The 24,550-nt window shown below is 46.6% G+C and overlaps 1 protein-coding gene across 3 annotated transcripts in view; it reads left to right on the plus strand.

Moving 5' to 3' along the window:
• Positions 1-3,067: 3,067 nt before the first annotated feature.
• Positions 3,068-24,550, plus strand: part of SLC22A23 (solute carrier family 22 member 23) — a 186,347-nt gene continuing 164,864 nt past the window's right edge. For all 3 annotated transcript variants that reach the window (XR_004423919.1, XM_033115241.1, XM_033115243.1), the window contains exon 1: positions 3,068-3,755. Coding sequence is in view for 2 of the 3 variants with exons in the window: in XM_033115241.1 (XP_032971132.1) it covers positions 3,093-3,755 (663 nt within the window). In the remaining variant the exon portion in view is untranslated. The remainder of the gene's footprint in view (positions 3,756-24,550) is intronic.

A 24,550-nucleotide genomic window follows, 5' to 3' on the forward strand; every position in this document is an offset into this window, starting at 1 on the left:
GGTAATGTGATAGCAGGGGCCTGACTGGCTACCCTATACTAGCCATCGAACCTAAATACTCACCCTGGAGGCTGTCAGAGTGTCAGATTCTTCCTCTTTACTCTTTTTGATCAGGTCCCACTATGAGGTCACTTGTGGTATGTCTAAATGAATTGAAGTCCAGTTAATTTTAAATTAGTTACTTTGTAATCTTCTTGACTAGATTTGAGGATCATGTTGATCCAAGAGGGATTTAGGGAAACCTCTAATCTAACCAGCAACTTAATTACAATGCATGGGTCAGTGTTGCAGATGGCTAATTCGAAACATTGTATGTCGATTCCTTTTAGCTTGCATTTTAGAGAGTACCATTTTCCAGTGTGTTCCCAAATTCTGGGACTGTATCATCTGAGGATTTCTACCACCTTTTGGCATCAAGGACAAATAACGGCTTGGCAATGAAACTGCTCGCCAGAGCCAGTGCTTCTCCCACCTAAAAATGCACATTAACAAATATTTTTAAAAATCCTTCCCTCTGGTATTGTAATCTGTCCCTGCACATTGAAATGGAAAAACCCTGGAATGTCAAGTCAGAAGATTTGGGTTCAAAGCCAGCAATTTTACTTGCGGTGGGCCACCTCTTTGACCCAACAGTCACCTAACTCACAGCCTCATCTTGAAGATGCACCTCTTGGGGGTCCTGGAAGGACTGAATGACAGTGTCTATACGAAAACCAACCCTGTAAAGTTAAATATTATTTATTATTATGACTGGAATGGCCATCAAGGTCACTGGCCATGCTTGTTTTACAAGGAGTTATAATATATAATACAACAAATGGGTCCTTGTGACTGTGGGGAAAAGAGGCAGTCAAACATAGGTAGACCTCTTCTGGGACATTGTCCCCTAAAGAAGAAATAAATAACATCTTTAAAGTTATATTTAAACTCAGAAATAGAAATGCAGATTTTATATAATAGTAACAGTAGTAGTGGTGGTAATAATAAATTGCTAACATTTATTGAGCACTTTCTCTGTTCCAGGCATGGTGGTAAGCACTTTGCATTTATTATCTCTTCTAATGGGGAGAGGGGAAGGAAGAAAAAGTGAAGCAAACAAATAATGTGAAGTTGGAAAGAAAAAGAAAAACCCGTTACTACATAAACTGTGTGTAGTATCACACCCAAAGCTCTTTAAATACAAGCAGGTTTACAGACCCATTTCTTGGAGGCTTGTTGTTTCTGCAGCCCTTTGGGCCCCTTTAGGACATGGTTATCTAATCTCCCCTCTGTCAGCCATGCAGAAAAGCCCACAACCTACCCCGCCCCAAGGCCCAGCCCACTGGCAGCCTTCAGAAAGAATTTTCTCGGATGTGCCAATATTTTACGTAGTAATCCCATGTTGCCCATAACAAAAAGGAACTTCAGGTTAAATATGTAAACAAATGATGGAAATGCGAAAGAATACATTCAGTATACATAGCTTAGATTGTATTCTTTTGGAAAGCAAAGCATTTCTTTCACCACTACCCATTAAATAAGATGAAATGGATTGCTCTGTCAAGACTTCCATTAATAAACTTCTCAGAATATTAAATATCTCCATGTGGGAACGCTGGGGTGAAAGGTGCCGCCCCATTTCATCTGCGCCTGGGTGCAGAAGGAAATATGCTAATACAGCCGTTTGCCGCAGGGCTGGCGTTATTTATATAGCACCGGCTGGGCAAGGTTGGCGCTGGAGCACTGGAAAGGAGGAAGGTTTGTCTTCATGTGTGCGAATATAGAGGTGTGCGCCAGTGCACTTGGCGTTCGAAACGTGAATTCAAGATCGTGGGGCGGGGCGGGGGGGATTACCATCACCATTCACGGTCATGTGTACGTAACTTGGGTTGGCACCATGTCCGTCTAGCATCATACTTGTAATAGCATTCATTTTGGGGTGGGGAAAAATGGAGATTTGGGAGTGGGTGCTGCGGCCGGTGGTGGGCTACCCGACGCTGCGGGTGACCGAGAACCTGAAAGTGGCAAATGCGCCTCCTTGACCCTACTCCACAGACACAAAAATCAACCATATCTGTACCTCGAAAAAGTGCAAAAGGGTTGCTCCCTAATGCTGGCGACCCTTGGGCTCGCGAGCTGGTATGGGGTGCCGGCAGCCGGCACCTCTGAGGCCAACAGAGGTCATTGAGACCCGACGCACGCCGAATGTGTGGGGACACTGCGCGGAGGCGGGAGCCCAGACCCGAACACAACCCAGTTTAGAAGCTCCCGGCGCACGCCGACTCCTCCGGGACCCCCAGTCCACCCACGCCCGCGGCTCCGCGCGCCTACTCCTCCCCCGCCCCGCCCGGCGCGGAGGTGGGAGAAGCAGGGGACCCTAGGGCCAGGCGGGCCCGAGTGTCCCGTTTCCCCCGCCCCTCTCCCGTGGATTCCGCGGGCGCGTCCCGGCTGGAGGGGGCGCTCGCGCCCCGGAGCAGGGCGCAGCAGGTGCCGCGGTTACCTCCACCTCTACGGGGGGAGAAGGGGCGGGCCGGGGGCAGGGGAGGAGGAGGAGGAGAGCAGGAGGAAGGGAGGTCGAACTGCGGAGCCGGACAGCGCGGCGGGCTCGGCAGGCTAGCACCGGAGCTCGCGGCTTCCGGGAGGCGCCTGAGGTCGGATAAATACATCCCGGGCGCCCGGGGAGCAGCGGCCGCTGCCCGCAACGCCCGCACTGCTGTCCGCAGGGCGCTGAGCTCGCCGGCAAAGGCGCGGCGCCTGCTCCTCGTCCTCCCCCGGTCGGCGCGGAGCAGCAGAGAGCGGCGGGCTCGGCTGCCGGCGCCCGGGCCGCGGAGCGGATGCGCGGCGGCGGCTGAGGGCCCGGGCCGGCCTTTGCCTGGCCTCTGCCCGGCGCCCGAGCGGGGCCGCAGCGCCCGGGGCGCGGGGTCGGGGCCGGTGACATGGGGGCGGACTGACGCGTCTGGGGCGGCCGAGCTCTCTCTCTCCAGCCGCGGGCTCTGCTCGGCGGCGGCGGCGGCGGCGGCGGCGGGGGCCCGGGCCGGCGCGCTCTGCCCCGGGCGCCCGCAGGAGCCTCCGCCGCGCTCTATGCGCCTCTGCGGGCGCCGCGGGCCCGGGCCATGGCGATAGACCGGCGGCGCGAGGCGGCGGGCGGCGGGCCCGGGCGGCAGCCGCCCGTGGCCGAGGAGAACGGCTCCCTGCCGCCCGGGGACGCGGCGGCCTCGGTGCCCCTCGGGGGACGCGCGGGCTCAAGCAGCGGCGGGGAGATCCAGCCGCTGCCCGCCCCGCATCCCGCCGGCGGCGGCCCGCATTCGAGCTGCTGCTCGGCGGCGTCGGCCCCGAGCCTCCTGTTGCTGGACTACGACGGGTCGGTGCTGCCCTTCCTGGGGGGCCTGGGCGGGGGCTATCAGAGGACCCTCGTGCTGCTCACCTGGATCCCGGCGCTGTTCATCGGCTTCAGCCAGTTCTCAGACTCCTTCCTCTTGGACCAGCCGGACTTCTGGTGCCGCGAGGCCGGCAAAGGCGCCGAGCTGGCGGGGGTCACGGCCACCGGCAGATGGGGAGCCGGCGATGTGGCCAACTGGACCAGCCTCCCGATCACCCCTTTCTCCACTGCCCCCTGGGCGACCGCGGGCAACCTTAGTAACACCAGCGGCGAGGACACGGGCGACACGCCACCCTTGCAGTCCCCTCCGGAGAAGGGGGAAAACGCCTCCAACTGCAACTGCCACGAATGGGACTATGGCATCCGCACAGGCCTCGTCCAAAACGTGGTCAGCAAGGTAAGGGCCGCGACCGCCCCAGCCCCGTGTCCTTCTCCTGAGCCCATTTCACTCCTAGGTCGCCCCCACCCTTCCCTCCGTGTAAACCGAGGTCCAAGCCCGAGGCAGCCGGGAACCAAAGTCCCTAAAGTGATGCTAGCTTGTGCGTACTTACATCTGACATTGGCTTAATCGCCTTCTGTCCCCCCAAAGAGATGCATTTACTTGGGTGTAAAGGGAGGGCTTTGTGTTGCCTTCTGCCGTGACTGCCTCCCACCTCTAAGGGGGTATCATGGCCTTTCTTAGTTTGCACCCAAACTCCTGTCCCAGGGCACATAGGCGAAGAGCGCCCCTCCCCCTAAAGCCTGGAGCTTCCTTCTCCCACCCTTCCATCTGTCACTCTCACTAGGGCAGGGGTGGTCTGCAGAGGGTAAGACCTCTGACCTGTCACCAAGCCAGCCATGGAGGACCCACCTCATTCAAGGTCTGCTGCTGGGAGCCGGCTCAGGGCTCTGCTCTTTTGCCTGGTTAGTTGTCCCTACGTCTCTCACAAAGAAAGACCTATCCATGAGACTAGTACCCTATTCTCAGATGGTCTTTCTGGAAGACCTCAGCCATCCCCAGCTTGGTTTGGAAACAGACGAAAGCCTAACTTGTAGCCAGAGAAGCAAAGAGCTTTTGAAAATTCCCTTTTCCCCCTCCCCAAGCTCAGCCCTCTCCAAAGAGGGGCATATTTGGCTCTAGACTTTGCCACCCCAGTGTTCCCTGCAATGTTTTCTCAGGACTTCAGTAAACATCACTGGAGTATAGGAAGGACGCTAAGAATGTGTTTGGTATTCTGGCACCACCACTGCTCTTACATAGCAGCTGTTTTTGTCACAGGCATTGAGACCCTAGTCAGCTTAGGCTGAACTTCCCATTTGCTCCCTCCCAGGCCAGGGAGCCCCTCTAGCAGAGGTATTACATTGTATGGAATGGAGCAGGAATGTTTGGTGAGAGATGTGTGGCCAGTATATTTTAAAAATAGAGAATGGGCAGAGTTAGAAAATCAGTGCCCAAGACATCTATAATTTTCTGGATTTCTTAACACATAAGAGAAATTGTATACCAATTTGTCAAGCAATTTGTGTCTTTTGCTCCTTCTGTGTTTTAAATTAACTTGCATTTCAAAGTAAATGTAGACCTTTTCTCCTTCTGGGCAGTTCTGGGCAGTCTTAAATGCTTTGTTAAAATGTGAGACTGAAATTTAGCAGTTTATGTTAATCAATGTGGATGTATTTTTTTCCCCAAATGCATGTTAGTAAACAGTTGTAGCTCATGAATGTGTAATATGAAACTCTTACATCATCATAACCCTTGCTTTAATCTTGTACCAACCTGGCAAGAAATGGATCTGTCTTGTGGGAACTGTCTGGATTAGCTGTTAATAGGGGGAGATCCATCCAGTTTAGTTCACCTTGACCCTCCCACCCCTTCAGGCTGGCCGTCCCAAAGTTGTTTCTGTGACTGTTTCCCAACAATGGAGGGCAATGTTTGTTTTTTGTTTACCAGCGTGCAAAATTAAGAACAATGACCACAATGACTATTTTAATACTCTTTGTACTTTGTGAAAGTAAGGATTTGGTAACATTTTCAAATACTTTAATCAAGCCTCTTTTTAAAGTAGAGGAAGAATGATATAGATCAAAGCAAATGTGTGTAGATGATGTTCTGTCCTGGGGTCAGAGGGGAGATGAACTTGAAAGTTGGGAGGGAGGATAGACTATTATTGTCTTGGTGGTAGGGACCCAGGAACAGCTATTCACACTTTACCCTGGATGATGAGAGGAGAGAACTAAAATTGTTCTTGGAAACAGGCTATGGAGTATATTGGAAAGCTGGACAATATTTCTAAATTAGCACTTGAGAGGGTCAAAGATGGCACTAATGTGTGCAGTATGTTTTGGGGGTGCCAGATACGTCACAGTTACAGATAGCTGACAAGGCAAGACTGGAAGGAGAAGACTTTCGGACAATAGTTAGAGACACATTTTCTTGTAAGATAAAGACTCTATAGAAAGGACATATCGATTTTCACATACAAATAAGATCTAAATAAAGGACTGTCCTTCCACAGTGTTCTGTTCCATAACAAATGTTTTAAAGAGCTTTTTAAGCACATTTTGGCATGTACTAAGGCAGACTTTCTCCTCTGCTGGCTGTGCATGTTGGATACACTATCAGGTGTACAACTGTGGAATGTATACTGTGATGGGTGCTGAATTCCATGGGTCGGGTGCCTGTCAGCTTTGTTTGTAAGTAGATGCAGAAGTGGAAGGTTTGCCTTCCATCAGCAGATGGAAGTCCAGGGTCTGAGAAGTTGCCTTTTGTATTCTCTTCCCCAGATCCATACTATGACCTTCCTACTTGCAAATAAGCCTCATACAATGTCTTTATCAGTCAGTAGACTTCCTTCAGCATCTATGTGCCCCTACAATATACACCGTGTTCTATCCCTAGGTGTTAGATGGGGAAGAGGATACAGAAGAATTGCCAAGCATATGTTATGTTATATCATATTACATTACATTATATTATAAATATGTATTACCAATACATATTATGTTATAAATTTATATATTATAACTATATAGTATATTATAAACATGTTATTAATATGTATTATCTGTGTTATGTATGGCATAGCCTATTATATATGCTATAATAGCACCTACATACATGAAACTGTCAAGCCAGTTAGAATCCCAGGTTATTATAGTTCAAAGGGATCTTCAGGCTGACGAGTCTCTCTCCCCTCATGAATAAGATCCCCTACATGGATATCCCTTCCAGGATGGGACGGCAACCCCGTCAGGCAGGCAGCCCCCTCCATAGTTGCTCTTCATTGCAGAGAGTCATGTTTTTGGTGACTAACTCAGATCATTTCATGCCTATTTGTGCAATTTGTTTCTCTGAATGATTCTTTTTCCTTGTATATGATATATGTTCAGATGTTTGGAGATGCCCAAGTATCCAGGCTATTAAATCACCAGCTGCTTCAGTTGTTCATATATATGACAAAATTTACCATACTGCTCCACTTCTCATATGTGTCTCGTAAGCGTGGCACCCAGAACATACCTGGCAGGCCCTGTGTCTTCTAATCAGAAGAGAGGAAGAATGGACACCCTGCGTCCACAAACAAAGCCTACAGTTGATACATTAAGGCTTTTAGTAGACTTGACATGCTTCTAATTATCTTGAGATCACGGTCACCAAACCTGTATGGGATTGTGCTATGTCAGGGCTTTCTCAGCCTACCCTTGTGTGACGCAGTGCACAATATATGTTTCACCTTAATAGTTTGGGTTACTAGATCTCTCCAGTTAGGTTCCTTTTTTTATTTCTGTTTTTGCTTTGGTCCTTGGTATTTGTTATCTGTTTCAGAATTTTCAGTGCCTTCAAAATAACAATAATAATACCAGCTTTCTTTTGTGTGGCCCTATAAAGTTTTCACATCTATTTTTACATCTATTTCCTTTCACTGAGAATGGTGAGTAATCCAAGGCCAGTCTTAACATTGAGTATTATCTTGGAGTTTAAATCACTTGTCACACACTTGAGTGAGCCAGGTGTTCTGTACAGAAGCCTGGTGTTCAACTTCCTGATGACATTTATAGTTCTGTATTTTATCTCCCAGCTATGTTGAAAGATACTGTCAGTGCTTTCCTGAAAAGAAGAACCTAATACATTCCTGCAGAGTCACTAAGAGGGCAGCTCTGGGGAAACTGAGGCCAAGTGTGTCGGGAGCCCTGCTTGCCTGGCCTCCCTGTCCCAACACCAGCATTCCCTGTGCAGCCCGGAGTCTCAGGTACTTCTGAGATTTTACTCAACAAGGTTAAAAAAAATGCAACTCCACTGATTTTAAAATATTTCTCTTCATAACTTGCATAGTTTATTCTTCATTGTTCTGAGTGAATTCTTGTTAGTGTTTAATGCTCACCACTTCCTTGACTAATCTCTATAATGTTGCCGAAAAGTTTGTCAGTTAAATTTTCTAAGCTTCATTCCTTTTCTGTATATGAACTTTGAATGCTTATCTATCTCTATTCTTCTGATATTTCTTCTGTTCTTCATGAATTCTCAAAGATTGCTGGCTTTTATCCTGTAAGGACACCTGAGAGTTGTTTAAATATCCTGCAAAGTAATTTGTATTCCTTTTCTGGTACTCAAGACTTTAAGTTATTTAAAGTGACTCAGTACAATTTAATTAGGATTAAAAAGAATTGCAATTTCATTGCAATAGTAATATTTTTTAAAAGAACCCCCTGTTAAGTCTTTCTAGTGGTGTTTTATTTTTTTCGTCTAGTATATACAACACAACAGTGAACATCTCTATTCATATCTATTTTTAGAAATTGATTTTAATAAATAATGTGTGCACGTGGTACCGAAAGCAGACAGTAAAAATATTTCTTTGCCTTTTTAGAAGCAACCATAGCTACCAGTTTCTTATGTATCCGTCTAGAAATATTCTAAGTGTATTTTCATTTATATATTTTTCTCTGACAAGCAATAACATTATATACACTCTTCTATGCCCTTTTTCCTGGCCTATATTGGGGATGGAGGCATACCATGTTGCCCTGAAAATAAGACATAGCCGGACCATCAGCTCTAATGCGTCTTTCATCTTTTGGAGCAAAAATTAATTTAAGACCGGGTATTATATTATTGTATATAAGACCCGGTCTTATTTTAATATAAGACCGGGTCTTATATTAATTTTTGCTCCAAAAGAAGCATTAGAGCTGATGGTCCGGCTAGGTCTTATTTTCGGGGAAACATGGTATTAGAACATAGAGAGACTCGCATTCTTTTCTATGTCTGCAAAGTATTCCGTTGTATGACTGGGCCATAATTTAGTTAACTAGTCACCTGCTAAAGGGGCATTTACGTTGTTTCCAGTCTTTGCTGTTACACAATATATAATGAAATCTCAGCACACATGAAATTCTTAGAAGGGGAGGGTCAAAGTAGGCTGCATTTTTATTTTGATAGATGTTGTCAAAGTGCTCTCTACAGAGATCTTATTACCACTTTCCACTTCCATCAGTAATGTGTGAGATCCTGTTCCTTCCACATCCTCCCTGAGCCAGCGAGTTAACCACACTTTTAAAGGTCTCCGAGTTCGATATATGAGAAGTTATATTTGGTTATTTTTATGATATGCATTTTTCTTGTTATGAGGGAATTAAACTTCTCCCTGAAATTATTTGAGCCATTGCGTTTCCTTTGGACTGTCTCTCCATATACTTTGCCTTTCTGTGTGAATGTTAGGGGAGCTTTATTTTCTTACTGATTTATAGAAACACTTTATGCATAAAGTAAATTAACTCTTTTGGATGTCTTGTAAATGTTTTTTACCCAGTAGTTATTTGTCTTTTGATTTTGTTTATGGTGCATTCTTTAGGCAGAAATTTTAGATTTGGAGAGAGTTAAATGAGTTAATCTTTTCTTTAATGTTTCTGGATTTTGTGTTAGATTTAGGGCTTCCATAACCCTGGAATATTAGGGGAAAAAACCCATGTTTTCTTCTAATAGTTTTATGATCTCAGTACATCTTTAACTTAGAGTTGCAGGGATCAGTTTTGCTTTTATTGAGTGATTAGGATAAATTTCTAGAAAGGGAAGTAGATATTAGGTCAGATGATATAACCAGCATTTCATATAGGCTTTAACTTGCTCATAACTACGTCCTAAAATTGATTTTGTCAGTGGTTTTGACGGTCTTACTGAGGGAAAGACTGGAAGAGAAACAGTTGTTGAGCAGCTCTTTCCATCTCCTTTTCAGAGACAGCACTCGTTCCCAGGCAGTGGGTCTTAACCTTCCCTTCCGAGCTAGTTGCAAAACATCATTTTTTCTTTTTAATCTTCAGCATTTTTTGCAAGTCTCAATTCATTTTGGCCATTAGCCCAAGGTAGGGTTGGATCAAAAGTTGATAATGTTTAAAAACATGTTGGACTCTCTGAATGTCAGTCTTGGTATCACCACAAACCAGCGGTGTGCTGGATCCAGGCCGTACGCTCATCTCTATGCAGCTGCACATCCAGGAATGTCATGTTGGTGGCTTAGACTCAGCCATGGCAGGAGCATTTACACCATGGAAATTGGCACAGCAGGGTTTTATGTTTTTCTTGCAGTTATCAGTCAGTCCACTGACCATGACCCTGAGCCACTCCTTTCCTTGCCTTTCCTTTTTTTTTTAACCCTTTCCTTCTCTCCCTCCTTCCTTTCATAGATAGGAGTACCAATTCTGAGCCAAGCATTGTGCTACATGTTGGGGATAGGCAGAAACAGATAGCTCAGCTCCCATAGAGCTCATAGTCTAATGAGGGAGGCATACCTTAATAATAAAGGCACACCTTTATTATTTAACAAATTAAATAATAACCTTTTAATTACAAACTGAGTTAAACATGTGGAAAGAAAAGGAAATGAAAGACTAGAACAAAGACCCTTGCCTAGACTGATTTGTCTGAGTGAAGCTGACATCCGAGATGACATCTGAGGTTTGAGTAGGAGAGAGAGGGGCAAAAGTGGGGTGTGTGTGCACACGTGTATTTTCTAGAGAAAGGAAACAGCATCTGCAAGCGCCCTGTGGCATGCAGGAGCCTGGAATTGATAGGAGGCGGTATAGCTGGGAACATGGAAGGGGGTGGCTTCTAAGTTAAGAACATAAGCCATGAGATGAACTCAGCCAGCTGAGCGGATGAATTGGGAATGGAGTGGGGCAAGGGACAGTGTGTGGGGTGAGATGAGGGCCTAGGACCGAGCCCTGTGCCTGAAATGGAGACTTGGGTCTCTGCGAGTAGGCAGGGAGGTGGGAGGAGAGCACTTAAGGGGGGAGAGGCAGCCTGACCAAAGGTTCCACAGGAAACCAGGCCTGTTTATGCTGCCGAAAGGAAAACAGCTGGCCCAAGGAGGGGTCCTGAGAAGGAGCTGTGTAAAATCATGCGGGACCTGCAGGTCCAGACCAGACTTTAGACACGTGGGCCTGGAACCTGTTTCCAGGGCTATTGACAGGAAACAGTACCGGCCATTGGAGTGTTCTAGTGTTTTCAATTGCCCTCCTGCTCAAAGGGGGAGGATGCTAATTAAATTCCCACAAGGCTGAAAGACCCTGATTAACCGTGTTTCCCCGAAAATGAGACCGGGACTTATATTAATTTTTGCTCCAAAGGACGCATTAGGGCTTATGTTCAGGGGGTGTCATCCTAAAAAATCATGCTAGGGCTTATTTTCTGGTTAGGTCTTATTTTCGGGGATACACAGTAGGAAGCCATGGGTATAGAATTTACTTCCATTCAACCAGCCTTACCTTTGCAAAATGCCTAGTGTAGGTAAAAGATCATCCTGGCCACAGCCAACCTATAATTTTATCTTCTAGTCCAAAGTCCTGAGTTATAGATGAGAAGACAGGCGTGGAAGAAGGAAGGGTCATTGACTTGTCCAAAGCCACCAGAATTAGGTTTAGAATCCAGTTCTCATCCTGCAGGTCCTTCTTGCCTCTGCCCCTGAGTGCCCCCCGCCAGGGCAGAGTGGCCAGGAAGTGCTGGCTGGGCTGCTCCTGTTCTTTCTCTTTGGGTTGTTCCCTCTAACTGGCATATCAGAGATGGTCTCCTGCCTGAGAATGGTCATAACTCTATGCGTTGGTTTCTGCAGGTTGAGGTCTATGTGGTTATACTATGGCTTTGTGAGGGTGGGCTTGTGCAAACCACCTCTCCGGGCACGTTTCTATAATCTTTGCTCTTTCTGCCTTCATTGCCCACTTGCCTGGAGCGCCCTCCCTTCCTTCCTTCCTTCAGCCAGGCAGTCCCTGTTCATCCTTCAGATCAGCCGAGTTCTCATCCAGTGCTCCCAGCACCCAGCTGTGCCTTTGTCGTAGCTCTCACTGTATGGTATTCAGAATGGTGTCTGTCCATCCCCCACTGGAGGTGTGTCTTATGCGTACTTGTCTTTTACTCACAACGTCTTCACCATAAATGTCTGAGCGCACCTGAACTCAATCTTATGAAAAGAGTGGGAGTTTTTGGTTTGGCAGGTGTGGGTTCAAGCCTTGACTGTACTTATGACCTGTTAATCTTGAGAGCTGCAGGAACCTCATCAGTAAAGTGGGTCATTGCTCACCTTACCTGGAGAGCCGTCCTGAGGACAGAAGGAGAACACCAGGAGGCACCTGGGAAATCTCAGCTCCTTCTTCCTCCCTCTGTGGGCTGAGGACTGGCTGAATGATTCATCTGAGAAATGCTTCAATGGGGAGGAGCTGATAGGCCACACCTGGAAGCTCCTTGGGAGCTCCTAGGTGTCTGTCACCTTCCCCCAGAAAATGATGACGTGGGAACCAGGTGTGCCCTTAAGATAAGACACCTGAATCCAAAACCAATATGCAGAGGTTTGTCTAAACAACCCATTAAGGAGTTTGTTTTCAGAGCTCTAATCTGAAAACAAAACAGGTCACTGGCCACTGGGCTCAGAGAGAATCTGAGAAGGAAGGACCTTCCTGGGGGCCACCACACTGAGGATTAGAGTTCTCAGTGTGTTTAGAAATCTGGGTTAGCTGTACCAGGTGGAAAGGGATCAGAGAGAAAGTGGAATTTTAGAGAGTTGATGGTAACCTTGAGCTGTACCAGCAGGGATCAGAGAGTTTGAACTTCAGGGCCAGGGACCCCCTTCCAGAGCTGCCCTGTCCCACCTGGAGTGTCATCCTTGCTGAGTTTTTGTGGGAGAACATTGACTTTGACCTCAGTCATCCACAGACTTTGATCTTTAGGAATTTAGTAGTTTCCTTCTTTCATTTGCTCAACATTTACTCAATGCTGGTCATTATACATGGACAGACCTCCCTCCCAACAGGTGACCTAAAGATTGACAAGACCTACATTTCTAGGAAAGGGGGGCAGTGGTTATTGATTGATTTAAGTGGATTTCCCCTAAAATAAAATTGTTGCTGTAATAGAACACTGCCAGGGGACCCTCTAGGCCAGGGGTGTCTAAACTTTTTTCAACGTTTTTCACCAAGGGCCATATGCGGTAAAATACACACACAGCCGGGCCACTCACACGAGGTGAAGTACGTATTGCCTCACCTGGTTTATTTAAGTAAACCAAATATATTTTTGGAATTTGCTGCGGGCCAATTAACAATGGATTGCGGGCCGCAGTTGGCCGGCGGGCCACAGTTTGGACACCCCTGCTCTGGGCCATCCATTTGCTTAAACTTCTCTTCTTATGACTTTTGGTTGCAAGTAAAGAAAATAAATTTCAAACTACATTAACAAAATAGAAAAGAAATTCATTGGAAAGATGCAGGGATGGCTCAGGAAAGCTATGGTGGGATCTGAGACCAGAAAATGTAGGGAGGGGGGAATCTTTCAGGAGGTCTGCTGCCACCATCGTTCTTTCAGAAGCCACATCTACTCTCACCCCCTTCCCCAGAAGTCAGCTTTGTTACCCCACCAAACTGGCTTTGTCTTCTTCCTTTGCTTACCTGGTCCCGGTCAAGGAATAGCCAGCACAGAGGCCAGCATTCCTCTGTCCAACTCCAGGTTCCTGGGCGCCAATCTGATATCCAGCTCAGGCCGAGGTGAGGAAAGGCAGGTTTCAGAGCAGTGAGTCGGATTACGCAGGGCTGTGTGCATGTGTGGTGGGGGCTCCTTCAAACAGTGTGGCGGGGGGTGGTAGTATAATAACTATTCTTTGTGGGGGAGGAAAGGGGGAGGATCTTTCTGGCAATTAGTCAAGAATAATTGAATATTGATGATTTGACCATAAAACGCTTTAAACAAAGTATTCTTTTTCTTCTTAAGGACTCAGCATGTAATTTACCTGGCTGCTTAAGCTGCTTAAGTTTAGTGTAGAATTGGAAAGAACACCCTTTCTGAGGCTTATTTTCTAGAAATAGTTATAGATGGCCTTAGTTCTTAGCCCCAGATCACCGAGGGAGCTTGGAACAGCCCTTGGCCAGTCACTGAAAAAGTTTTGCAAATTACCCTCTGCCCCAGAGACACAGGGTGCGTCTCTGTTTTTCCAAACCGTTTTTCTAGTCAGGACCAGCTAGATAACTTGTGGGAAGCAGTGCAAAATGAAAATGCAGAGCCCATTGTTCAAAAATTATCAGGAAGATTAAGATGGTGGCAGCCTGGCATTAAGCCAGATGTTGGGCCCTTTCTGTCATCTTTCACAAAGCTGCTTGTCACTGCTACGAAGCTAAGCAAGGGTGTCTAGAGCTCCCAGTCTTTCTTCCTGAATTTTCAGTATCTTTTCTGCTTCTCTACTTCTTTGTTGTATTTTGTATCATTTTCTAGGTTTCTTGTAGTAAAAGTGACACGTGCTTTTTACGGGCCTGTTTTTCCTAGTGAACAGCTTCACAAAGGCCTAACCAATTTTGTGTGGGATGTTTAGTTAGGTCAAGGTGCACAACAGCATGAGGGAGCCAGGGAGCCCTCTCACAGTGAAAACACTGCTCCCGAAGCCAGACAGTCCTTATCTGAGCAGCGAAACCAAAGAGCTGAGTCATAGGAATGGGTGGTAAAGAATGTTCAGTCGTTCGAATGCTGGTTAAGTGTTTATCAGCCTTTCCCTTTTCCTTTTTTTTTTTTCAGGTGAGAAGGAGGGTCAGTCCTTTATATAATTTAATTCTACTAGGTAATAGTCACACTTTATTTCTCAGTATCATGTAAAGATAAATACAAAGGAGATGGTGCTGGCATGAACCAGCCACAAGCATCCCAGTGGTCACACTCAAGTACGGACGGGCTCTGCACTCAGCGCCCTAACTTGCACTACAACATGTTTCCTCTCAGATTAGATTAAAAGCTGCTTTTGCTGTGTGTTTAAAAGATACTTTACAAATTGGGCACCCCTGGTTGTTACATACTGAGGAACTCCACTGTTCTCAAATGGATATACATGAGCGCTTGCAGTAAACACAAATTTGTTTGTCCTACTTAAAATTATTTTTGATAAAATACACATTTAACCATTTTTAAGTGTCCAGTTCAGTAGCACTAAGTACATTCACATTGCTGTGCAGCCGTCACCACCAGCCGTTTCCAGAACGTTTTCATCTCTCCAAACTGAAACTGTGCCCGTTAAACCTTGACTCCCCATTTCGTTCTCCCCCAGCCCCTGGCAACCACCATTCTACTTTCTGTCTCTATGAATCTGACTACCCTGGGAACCTCGTATAAGTGAAATCATCCAGTATTTGTCCTTTTGTGTCTGGCTATTTCACTGATATAATATCTTCAAGGTTCATCCATGATGTATTCCGTGTCAGAACTTCCTTCCTTTTTAAGGTGAAACAATATTCTATTCTATGGCTGGACCACGTTTTGTCCATCCATCAGTGGACACTTGGGTGGCTTCCACCTTTCAGCTGTCGGGAATGGTGCTACGGACAGTCTTACTGTTTGCATCCAGCCCTTTCCTCTCTCCCGTCCCCTGTCAGAGGTAAGTCCTTCGGCCGCTTGTGTAGTGCTGGACCCGTTTGTCTCTCAGAGCATCTGCTCTAGGGCAGACCGTCTGCTGTGCCCTGAGTAGGTGACACACACAAATGGATAGAAGATCATCTCTGCCCTGGAGAAGGAGCTAATGGACGTTTGGAGCCAAGACGTTTGGTCAATGGAGGATTCCAGGCACAGTGTGAGATGAGCTGGGACCAGGGTGTGAGTGGCAGGCGTCATAGTGCAGGGCGGGAGCTGAGGGTGTGGGGTACAGAAGTGAACAGTGCAGGGAAGGCAGGTGGGAACTGTGCTCGGACCTGAGGAGTGCCCACCATCGGGGCGGTCGGGGATCCAGGCTGCTCGGGCGCGTGAACCAGCCAAAAGGAGGGCTGGGGTTTGGGCAGCTGGGAAAGATTGAGAAAGGGCCTCCTGCTGAGGAGCTGTGAATTCTGGGAACGGACATGTGCGGAGTGCAGAGGAGGAGGGCCTGGGACCCAACCCCACAGGCCCATAAAGTTAGTTCCCATAAAGTTACTGGCTTTGGTTGGTTTTTCACCCGGTGGACCATGAGGTGTATGAGGTTTGTAAACACAGAAAAGACAGAAGAGACCCAGGAGGGAAGTGCTCCAGCCCAGGCCTATGTCTGCCTGAGGGCTTGGTGCCTGTCCCTGCTGTGTCCTTAGGACACATGCAGCAGACCTCAGCCCTTCCCTCTCCAGCTCCCACATGTGGGCCCCCCAGCACACACGTTAATTAGTCTGTTAGTTACTCCGGACCTTCTTGAAAACCCCCTCAACAAATCCCCTCACAAATGGTGCGGGGAAGGGCTGTTGCCCTCTCTCTCTCTGCCTGTGTGTGCTCCTGGCAAGTGCCAGCTGTGCCCAGTGTCCCCACCTCACGTAGGCCACCTAGTCTCTGTGCTCCAGACAGTGTCATGCTTGCCTGATACCGGTTCCCTCAGAACTGCTTCAGCGATTTCCATGTGGCTTTGGCCTTGGCCTCAGTTCTCAACACTCTTCTTGTGTTGGGGGAATGCTGCTTTCTCCTGATTGTCCTTATGCCTCCGTGGCTATTCCTCTTCTCCCAGTCTCCTTCATGAATCCTTTCAGCCACTCACCCCCTTAAGGTACTTCGCAGATGTATCAGTCAGCTGGGGCTGCCAAAACAAGTAGCACAGACTGGGGGCTTAAACAACAGACGTTTATTTTCTCACCGTTCCAAAGGCTAGAAGTCCAAGATCAAGGTGTTAGCAGGGTTGGTTCCTTCTGAGGGCTCTCTCTTGGGCTTGCAGAGGGCCGCTTTCTCCCTGGGTCTTCACATGGTCTTCCCTCTGTGTGTGTCTGTGTCCTACTCTTTTCTTACAAGGACACCAGTCCTCTTTCATTAGGGCGCACTCTAATGACCTCATTTTAAATGAATGACATCTGTAAAGATTATATCTTCAAATAAGGTCATATTCTGAGGTACTAGGGGTCAGGACTTCAACATATGAGGGTTTTTTTGTTTGTTAGTGTTTTTGTTTTTTGTTTATTTGTTTGGTGAAGGGACACCTTCAGCCCATAACACCTGAGTTCCAGCACACACCCTGAGTATAGCAGCCCCAAATCTTCATCTGTAACCTGGATATTTCCTCGAAGCCCTGGACCTGTGTGTTTGGTTACCTGCTGACTGAGCCTCTCATCTGGGCTCTGATTCTGTCCACCCCTATCCCCTTGCCTCAGATTCCAGTGTTTTGGTCCTAAATTGTAGCAGACTGGCTCTTTTAACTTCTCTGCTTCAGATGACTTCCTGGCTCTCCAGGGCCTTTCAGATGAGGTTAGGCCTGGTTGGCGGATGCTCAAGGTCCCTGATTATCTGTACCCTGCCTGCCTCTCCTGCAGCTGTCCCTGTCATGCCTGCACAGGGACCCTGTGCTCCAGCCCCTGATCATTTCTCACATAGCACTTGACCTTTGCAAATGGTGTTCTTTCAGCCTAGAATCCAGCTCCCATTCCTGTCATCCTGTCACCTTCCTCAGGCCTTTCCTGACTCCCTATTCCTCCACTGTAGCCCCCGCCCCTGCTTTCCTGGCCCAGATACAGATCTTTAGGACCTGGACCTAGTGGGTGCTCAGTTAACATTTCTTAAGTGGGATAGCTCTCGTCTCAGTAAGGTAAGCTGATTTAATTCTAGGATGACAAGAATAGGAAGAAGAGTCACATACATAGGTCAACTCAGACTTAAAGTCAAATTTCAGTGAGCTATTGAACACTAAGAAGAGTGATGTAATTTGCCTGAAGTAGCAACTAATCAAACTTGAAATCATACTGGACTATGGAGTACATTGTTTTTACTTTAAGTCACTGTTTTTCAGAGCTTTAAGTCACGGAGCCTTTGCTTCTAATGAAAGCTCCATATTGAACTGGTCTGTCTGACTCTAGGATTGGGGACAAAAGTGGTGGTGTCTGGAGCAGTTAGAGTCACCTGGGGAACTTAGGGAAATGCCGATGGGACCCTGGCATCAGTTGTTTTAAAAAAGCTCTAGATGAATTCTACCAGGGGACATGTGGCAATGTCTGGAGATGTTCTTGGTTGTTACAACTGGCATCTAGTGGGTAGAGACTGGGGTGCTGCTAAACATCCTACAATGCACAGGATAGTCTCCACAGCAAAGAGCGATCCAGCTCAAAACGTTGAGTGCCAAGTTTGAGAAATCTTGATCTAGGCTAATAAAAAGAGTTAATTGTATTTCCTAACCATGCCCGACAGATGGCCGGGGCTCATCCCAAGGAGACCTTGGCTTCTTTTTAACCCACAGAAGGGGCGCTGGTGTGCAGGCTCAGGAGCTGCACTGGGGAGGGTCACTGTGCTGAGAATTACGACTCGGCCAGGACCCCCTGCCCTCTGTGAAAAAACAGTTTGCTAAGCTCATTGGTGGGATAAACCAAATGACAGTGGGCGTGTTTAATCTACCCAGAGAGCCACATTATGAAAGCTACCTTAGGATGTTTACATACAAATGAATGCTGACAATGACCGAGTCATTCGTTAAAGTAGGTCCTTTGAACCTCTGCTTAGAATAATGGTTAATGACTTCAAAAGGAAACATTTATTTGGACATAAAAGGTATTTACATTCAAAATGTCTCTAATTCAGACTAATCTTTTCCATAATTAATTCCTATCAAGGCTGTTTGGTAGTGTTTTCAGCAGCTGGAAATGAGAAGTCCCCCATGAGACACATACTAGGAGCTAGAGGCCAGAACTGAACATAAGCATTATTTACGTTTGCTGAGTAACAAACACATCAGGGTTGACCTTGGGACTGGCAGTGACCCTAAAGTGGTCTGAGTGTGACATCTCCAATGATACCTGCACCTCTGCAAGTAAGTGTGCCAGGTGTTAGTCGGGGCTGCTGGCGAGGTGGCCCCTCCATTAATCAAACCGACGTCCTTGCTTAGATGCTCACAGCACTGGCTGGCTGTCTCACTCATATGTCTTTTTGAGGATTTGTGCTGACATTCTTGGTGTCCCTAGTAAAGAGCTATCAAAGGCTGTACATGGTGGGACTTAGCTGAGTGTTCTGGGCTGGGTAGAGTGTCTGATCTAGTGCTCAGAAGTAACTTTCCAGCAGGAAATAAAGATGCTTTGAACGCCGTGTTTCCCCCCAAATAAGACCTAACCGGAAAATAAGCCCTACCATGCTTTTTCAGGATGACATCCCCTGAACATAAATCCTAATGTGTCTTTGGAGCAAAAATTAATATAAGACCCAGTGTTATTTTTCGGGAAACATGGTAGCGATCATCCAGTGAGAGGAAGTGCGATGCAGGAAGGTGACACATCTTCGCAGGGGCCTAACCACAACCTGCTGTTTTCTGGAGGTATATTGCATGTGAGTCATCAAATCTATGTTCCAGAGTAAGGTTTTTGATTATTTCATTTTAATAGAAGATTTATTTTTACTATTTTTCTGATAAGCCCCATAAGAAGCAACTTTACAAAAATGGATATCATCAAGGTTATGTTGTTGTTTGGTTTAGTGTGTCTGCTGATAACACATTTGAATTGAATTGAATTGTGGTTTAAATATAAGCTGTGGTTTCTGTACTTAATTAATTTTTCATATGCCATCTTGTTTTTCCCCATTTATAACTCTAGTGGTTTTTCAACAGATCCTTAGGTAAGTGACTAAAGGGAAAGCAAAACTACTACCTTGGTTATGAATCTCATTTCCAACAGCAACTTTTGGGAAACTGAAATGACCTTGAACAGGTGGAAGGTTACCAGGGAATTTAAAGACATGTAGTTTAATTATACTAAGAATAGGTTTCTAAATCTCCAAAGGTATTTTCCTCCGTTAGTATGGAGAGACAATGATACACAGCAATCTTTCCTTCGTGATCTGTTTGAATCTGGATAGCAAATATAGTGGTCATATAGTAGTTAAAAATGTATGCAGGGAAAATATCAGAAGAAAAGTCCAGAGCAGTATGTAATGTTCAAATGTTTATTGAGCAGCTACTATGTGCAAAACGCTATGTTGGGAGCTTCAGGGGAGAAGGAGCCTGAGAGTTGTGCCTTGAAGAATGGGTAGTCCTGGTAGACAGAGATGGGCTGAAAGGGAGTATTCTGGGCAGAAGGAAGCATTGAGCAAAAGAATGGAGATGGGAAGGGCAGAGTATGAATTGGGCATAACTGGGATATAAGTCTTGTGATGGGAAGGAGTAAGAGGAATCATTTGTTTCAATTAGGGAGAATGCACATATTGTGAAGGGTTTGAAAGCTTCGGGGGATCTATTAGGATGCTGCAAATAGCCAAAAACCTCAAATCAAACAGAGTTAAAAATATACAGAAATACAAATGAATTTTCTGGAAGTCCAGAGATAGGATAGGCTCTAATACACAGTTCTTTCTGTCTCCCTTCTCAACCTTCCTTAACATTGGTTCATTCTAATAATGTATTCGTCTGTTCAGGCTGCCATAACAAAGAACACAGACTGTCTTAAACAACAGAATTTATTTCCTCACAGTTCTGGAGTCTGAAAGTTCGAGTTCAAGGTGTCGGCAGGGTCGGTTCCTTCTGAGGCCTCTCTCCTTGGCTTGTGGAGGGCTGCTTTCACCCTGTGTCCTCACACGGCCTTCCCTCTGTGTGAGACTGTGTCCTGATCGCCTCTTCTTATAAGGACACCAGTCATGTCGGATTGGGGCCCACCCTAATGACCTCATTTTAACTTAATCACCCCTTTAAAGGCCCTACCTCCAGATATAGTCACGTTCTCGGGTAGTGGGGTTAGGACTTCAACAGATGGATTTTGAGGGGACGCAATTCAGCCCATAACAAACACTGAGTTCTTTTTAGTGGCAAGGTGGCTTTCCCTGACAGGGAGTTGTTTGCTGCCCCTGTCCTCCTATCCCCCAACTTGGAGAAAAGGGAACAACAGTCTTCTCCTTTTCCTTGGAGTATGAGTCCTTTACCTGCACCACTCAGGCCAAATGCCCATCCCTGACCAATACCATTCACCAGGGGATGCCATGTGTGCACTGGAGGTGGGATACCTCCCGCCAAGTCACGTGTGTGTGGAGGGCGCAGACTGCAAAATCCTGGGTTCCAAGGGGAGTGGAGTGGGGGAGAAGAGGCGCTGTAAGTCACCAGCATAGCCCACTGCTCTCTGCAGTGAAGTCCAAACTTTCTCTGGCAGTTGATGAAGAGTGTTGAAAGCTTTTGAGCATGGTTGTGGCTGTGTGTCCCAGCTGTGTCCTGGCTTCTTTAAGCAGGCCCCTGATTTCACCCGTGCAATAACCCAGCCAGGCCACACTGTTATCAGCACCTGATGGGTGATGAAACAGACCAGGATGCTAAGAAGCTTGGCAAGGGACACACTGTTAATAATTGGTGAAATCAACATTCTAAAATGCACCACCACAGCTCCAAAATCTATGTCCTTTCTATAGTACCAGCTTCCACATTTTCAGGAGATGAAACAGGCTGTGGTGGAGGAGATAGGGAACAGTGCGCTGTGCGAGGAGAGAACAGAGAGGGCGTTGGAGGAGTCTGTGCTGTTGATAAGGAAGGGCCATGTGGTGGTGGTGAAGTAAAATGGACCACATTCAACAGTGTTTCAAATGAAAGGACTGGGAAGGGCACGGAGCATCAAAGAAGTTGGAAATCGAGTGTCAGCAGGGTTGGTTCCTTCTGGAGGCTCTCAGGGAGCATCTGCTCCAGGCCTCTCTCCCGGCTGCTGGTGTTTGCTGCGATCGTCGGTGTTCCTTGGCTTGTAGCAACATCACCTCAGTCCTCCATCTTCACAGGGCCTTCTCCCTGGGTGTCTCTACTTCATCTTCCCTCTGTGTGTGTCTCTAGTGTCCACATTTCCCCTTTTATAAGGATTCCAGTTATATTGGGTTAGGGCCCGCCCTAATGGCCTCATTTTACCTCAGTGACCTCAGTAAAGATCCTGTCTCCAAAAATAGTCACATTCTGAGGCAGGGGTAGGACTTCACCAGATCTTGTTATGGGGACATAATTCAGCACACAACAGCGTTTTTTCAGGGAGAGTGGAGAAGGTTCGTATGGCTAGCACACAGGTAATTCTGTCCTTCACACCAGTTTTGCAAGAAGAGGGCTATCCATCCCTTTTTGTCTATTGTAAAATTACATATCTGCAAGTGAAGGTGGCTGCAGTGGCTGGAATCCAGGTGGTGACAGAAGGGGGCAAGTAAAGAGTAGAGGTGGCTGTGAACAGGGTGGGAGTGCCTGTGGGCACCCTTCACAGGGGGAAGAAGGGGGAAGAAATAGGGGAGAAGGGAGGGGACGGGAGGGGAGGGAAGAAGAGGGAGGCTGTGGCGGGTTTACCTGGCTGAGCATCTTAGGTATGTCAGTGCTGAATCCTGACAGCCCTCCTGAGGAGTGGGCCTGCCCCTGGCTTCCTCACGAACCTGGAGTTCAGAGAGATTAATGCGACATGGCTGAACTGACGCAGCTGAGCAAAGATGGGGCAGCACGTACAAGTTCCAGGCCTTGCTGGCGCATCCCTGCTCCTGAGAGCGGGGCTTCTGGAGGCCAGCTCTCCCGCAGCTCCTGCAGCCCAGCCCATGGCAATGCTGGGCTCTCTGCTTGGTTTCTATGGAAGAGTGTAGCTCAAGGCTCGCGGATTGTTTTGTGTGCTTTTGATACAGTTACAATAACACTCTTGTGGAACTGACAAAAACCTATAACCACATTTATTAAGGACCTCAGGTCTTGAAATAGCAACTGTGTGAGTTGTTCCTCTCTGTTCTGAGCTCTTGGCCTAGAGATGTACCTGTGAAGCAGAAGGGAGAGTACAGACAAATGACTTCACTCCTTGGGGTTAATCCAGTTATCTGGGTTCTTCTGCCAGTGAATTGTCCACACCCCTAGCATATCCTTCCCGTTTGCCACCTGCCACCGGGGGACTAATGGAGAAAGGAAGAGACTGGATATTTCTGCCCCGTCTTTGGGGACCCATTTAAAACAATTTCCCAGATTTTTTTTTAAATGGAGGTATAATGAACATACAGTAAAAGGGACACATTGTAAGTGTATAGTGGGTTTTGACTCATTTTGCACATTAATCACCACCTAAATTAAGATACAGAATTTCCCTCACCCTCAAGTAAATTCTTCCATGCTTGCCTCCAGTCAGCCCGCCCCATATCTGCTCTCATTTCCATCACCATAGCTTAGTTATGCCTACTTAGGAATGTCATATAAATGGAAGCAGGCACTGTGTGGACTTTCGGGTCTGCTGTTTTCACCAGCACCATCTTTGAGATTTGTCCACATTACTGTAAATCACTAATTGTTCCTTTTTGTTGCTGAGTAGTACTCCATTGTGTGTATACACCACATTTTGTTTACCTCTTTACCTGTTGAAGGACATTTGGATGGTTTCCTGTTTGTGACTATAATGCATAGACTGCTATGAACATTATAATCTGAACTTTGTAAATCTTTTCTCTCCCTTACTGCCTTTAAGTACTAATATTTAAAAATTGATTGACAGAATCAGAGCAGCTAGTGAGAAATCTTGACTTATAATCTAGGTAAGTTTCCTTCTTTGTCTTTTCTTTTGGGACTAGGAAGCAGAAGTGACAGGTGCCTGTGGGGGGCTACCATCTCTAAGGGGAAGGAAGCCAGTCTATTTCCCTGGCCCTGGAGAGCTGTGGCCCTCCAGCTCCAGTGACTCACTCCCGGGTTGGTGAGGAGGCCCTAGGAACGGTGGTGGTGACAGGAATATATGTGGGTAGAGAGAAGCAACACCTGGAAATGGCGTTGGCAGTCAGTCGCTGCCCTGCCACCCAGGGGGAAGTTAACCAGATATTCCGATGTTTCATCCTGTGTCCTGTACACAGGATGGTGGCTTTGAGCAGTTAGGACTCCTGTCTGTCTTGTAGCCATTCCTGCCATGTGGGATCCTTGAGGAGAACCACCTCAACCTTTCTTTCTTTAAGAACACCTGGGTCAGCCCTGTGAAGGCAGGCAGCCCAGGTGTTAAAGAACCTTTGTAGCAAAACCCCCAAACAAAATAGATGGTGCATCTGCTATCACTCAGCCCAGGCCGAATGCAAAGAGTGGCCAGGCCCCAGTTTGTAGGGACCCAGGCAAGGGGAATTCTTTTCTTATGGAAGAATAAGGAATTCTTTTCTTATTTTCTCTGCCTTGTTCTCTTCACTGGGTTCAGGATGGAATTAGAGGAGTATTTCTCAACAGGAAAGAGGGAGTGAGAGGAGAAGAGTCCTCCAGTTTCTCACCACCTGTCTAAAATCCTTAAAGGAAACCATGAAATGTAGGTGGACATTTCCCACCATTTTTAAACATATGAAAAATGTGGCATTTTCCACAGGGTTTTCACATATCTCTATGTTTACGAATCACTCAGCATTTTGTCAGTGTGTTTGTGCTTGTGTACACATGTCATCCCAAATTGAACTGCATTTTCTTTTAAAGCAGGTTAAGCAACCAGTGATGGACTTTATTGAGATAATAATTTAGAGATTGGAGGTCCCCAAATGTTCAGCGTACGCGATACATTTATCATGCTGGCTGTTGAAATTTATCATGCTGACTGAGCCAAAGAAGAAATATAGGTGGTGACATTACTCGAAGTTCTCCCAACATTTAGGTATTTAATGTTTTAAAGAGCAGTTATGAACAGCAGCAAAGAACTGGGTTCCTTTAGGTTTTGTAAAAGCAGTCACACGATTTGAAAAAAAGACATTTTAAAACATGATTTTAAACGTAGGCTTTTTCACAGTCTCACAGTCCACTTCACCTCAGACGCCGAGTGGCTGTGCAGAAGCCAGTGTGGGCCCAGTGAGACCTGCCA

The sequence above is a fragment of the Rhinolophus ferrumequinum genome, chromosome 9, assembly GCF_004115265.2.
Source record: "Rhinolophus ferrumequinum isolate MPI-CBG mRhiFer1 chromosome 9, mRhiFer1_v1.p, whole genome shotgun sequence".
In the NCBI taxonomy this organism is placed as follows: domain Eukaryota; kingdom Metazoa; phylum Chordata; class Mammalia; order Chiroptera; family Rhinolophidae; genus Rhinolophus; species Rhinolophus ferrumequinum.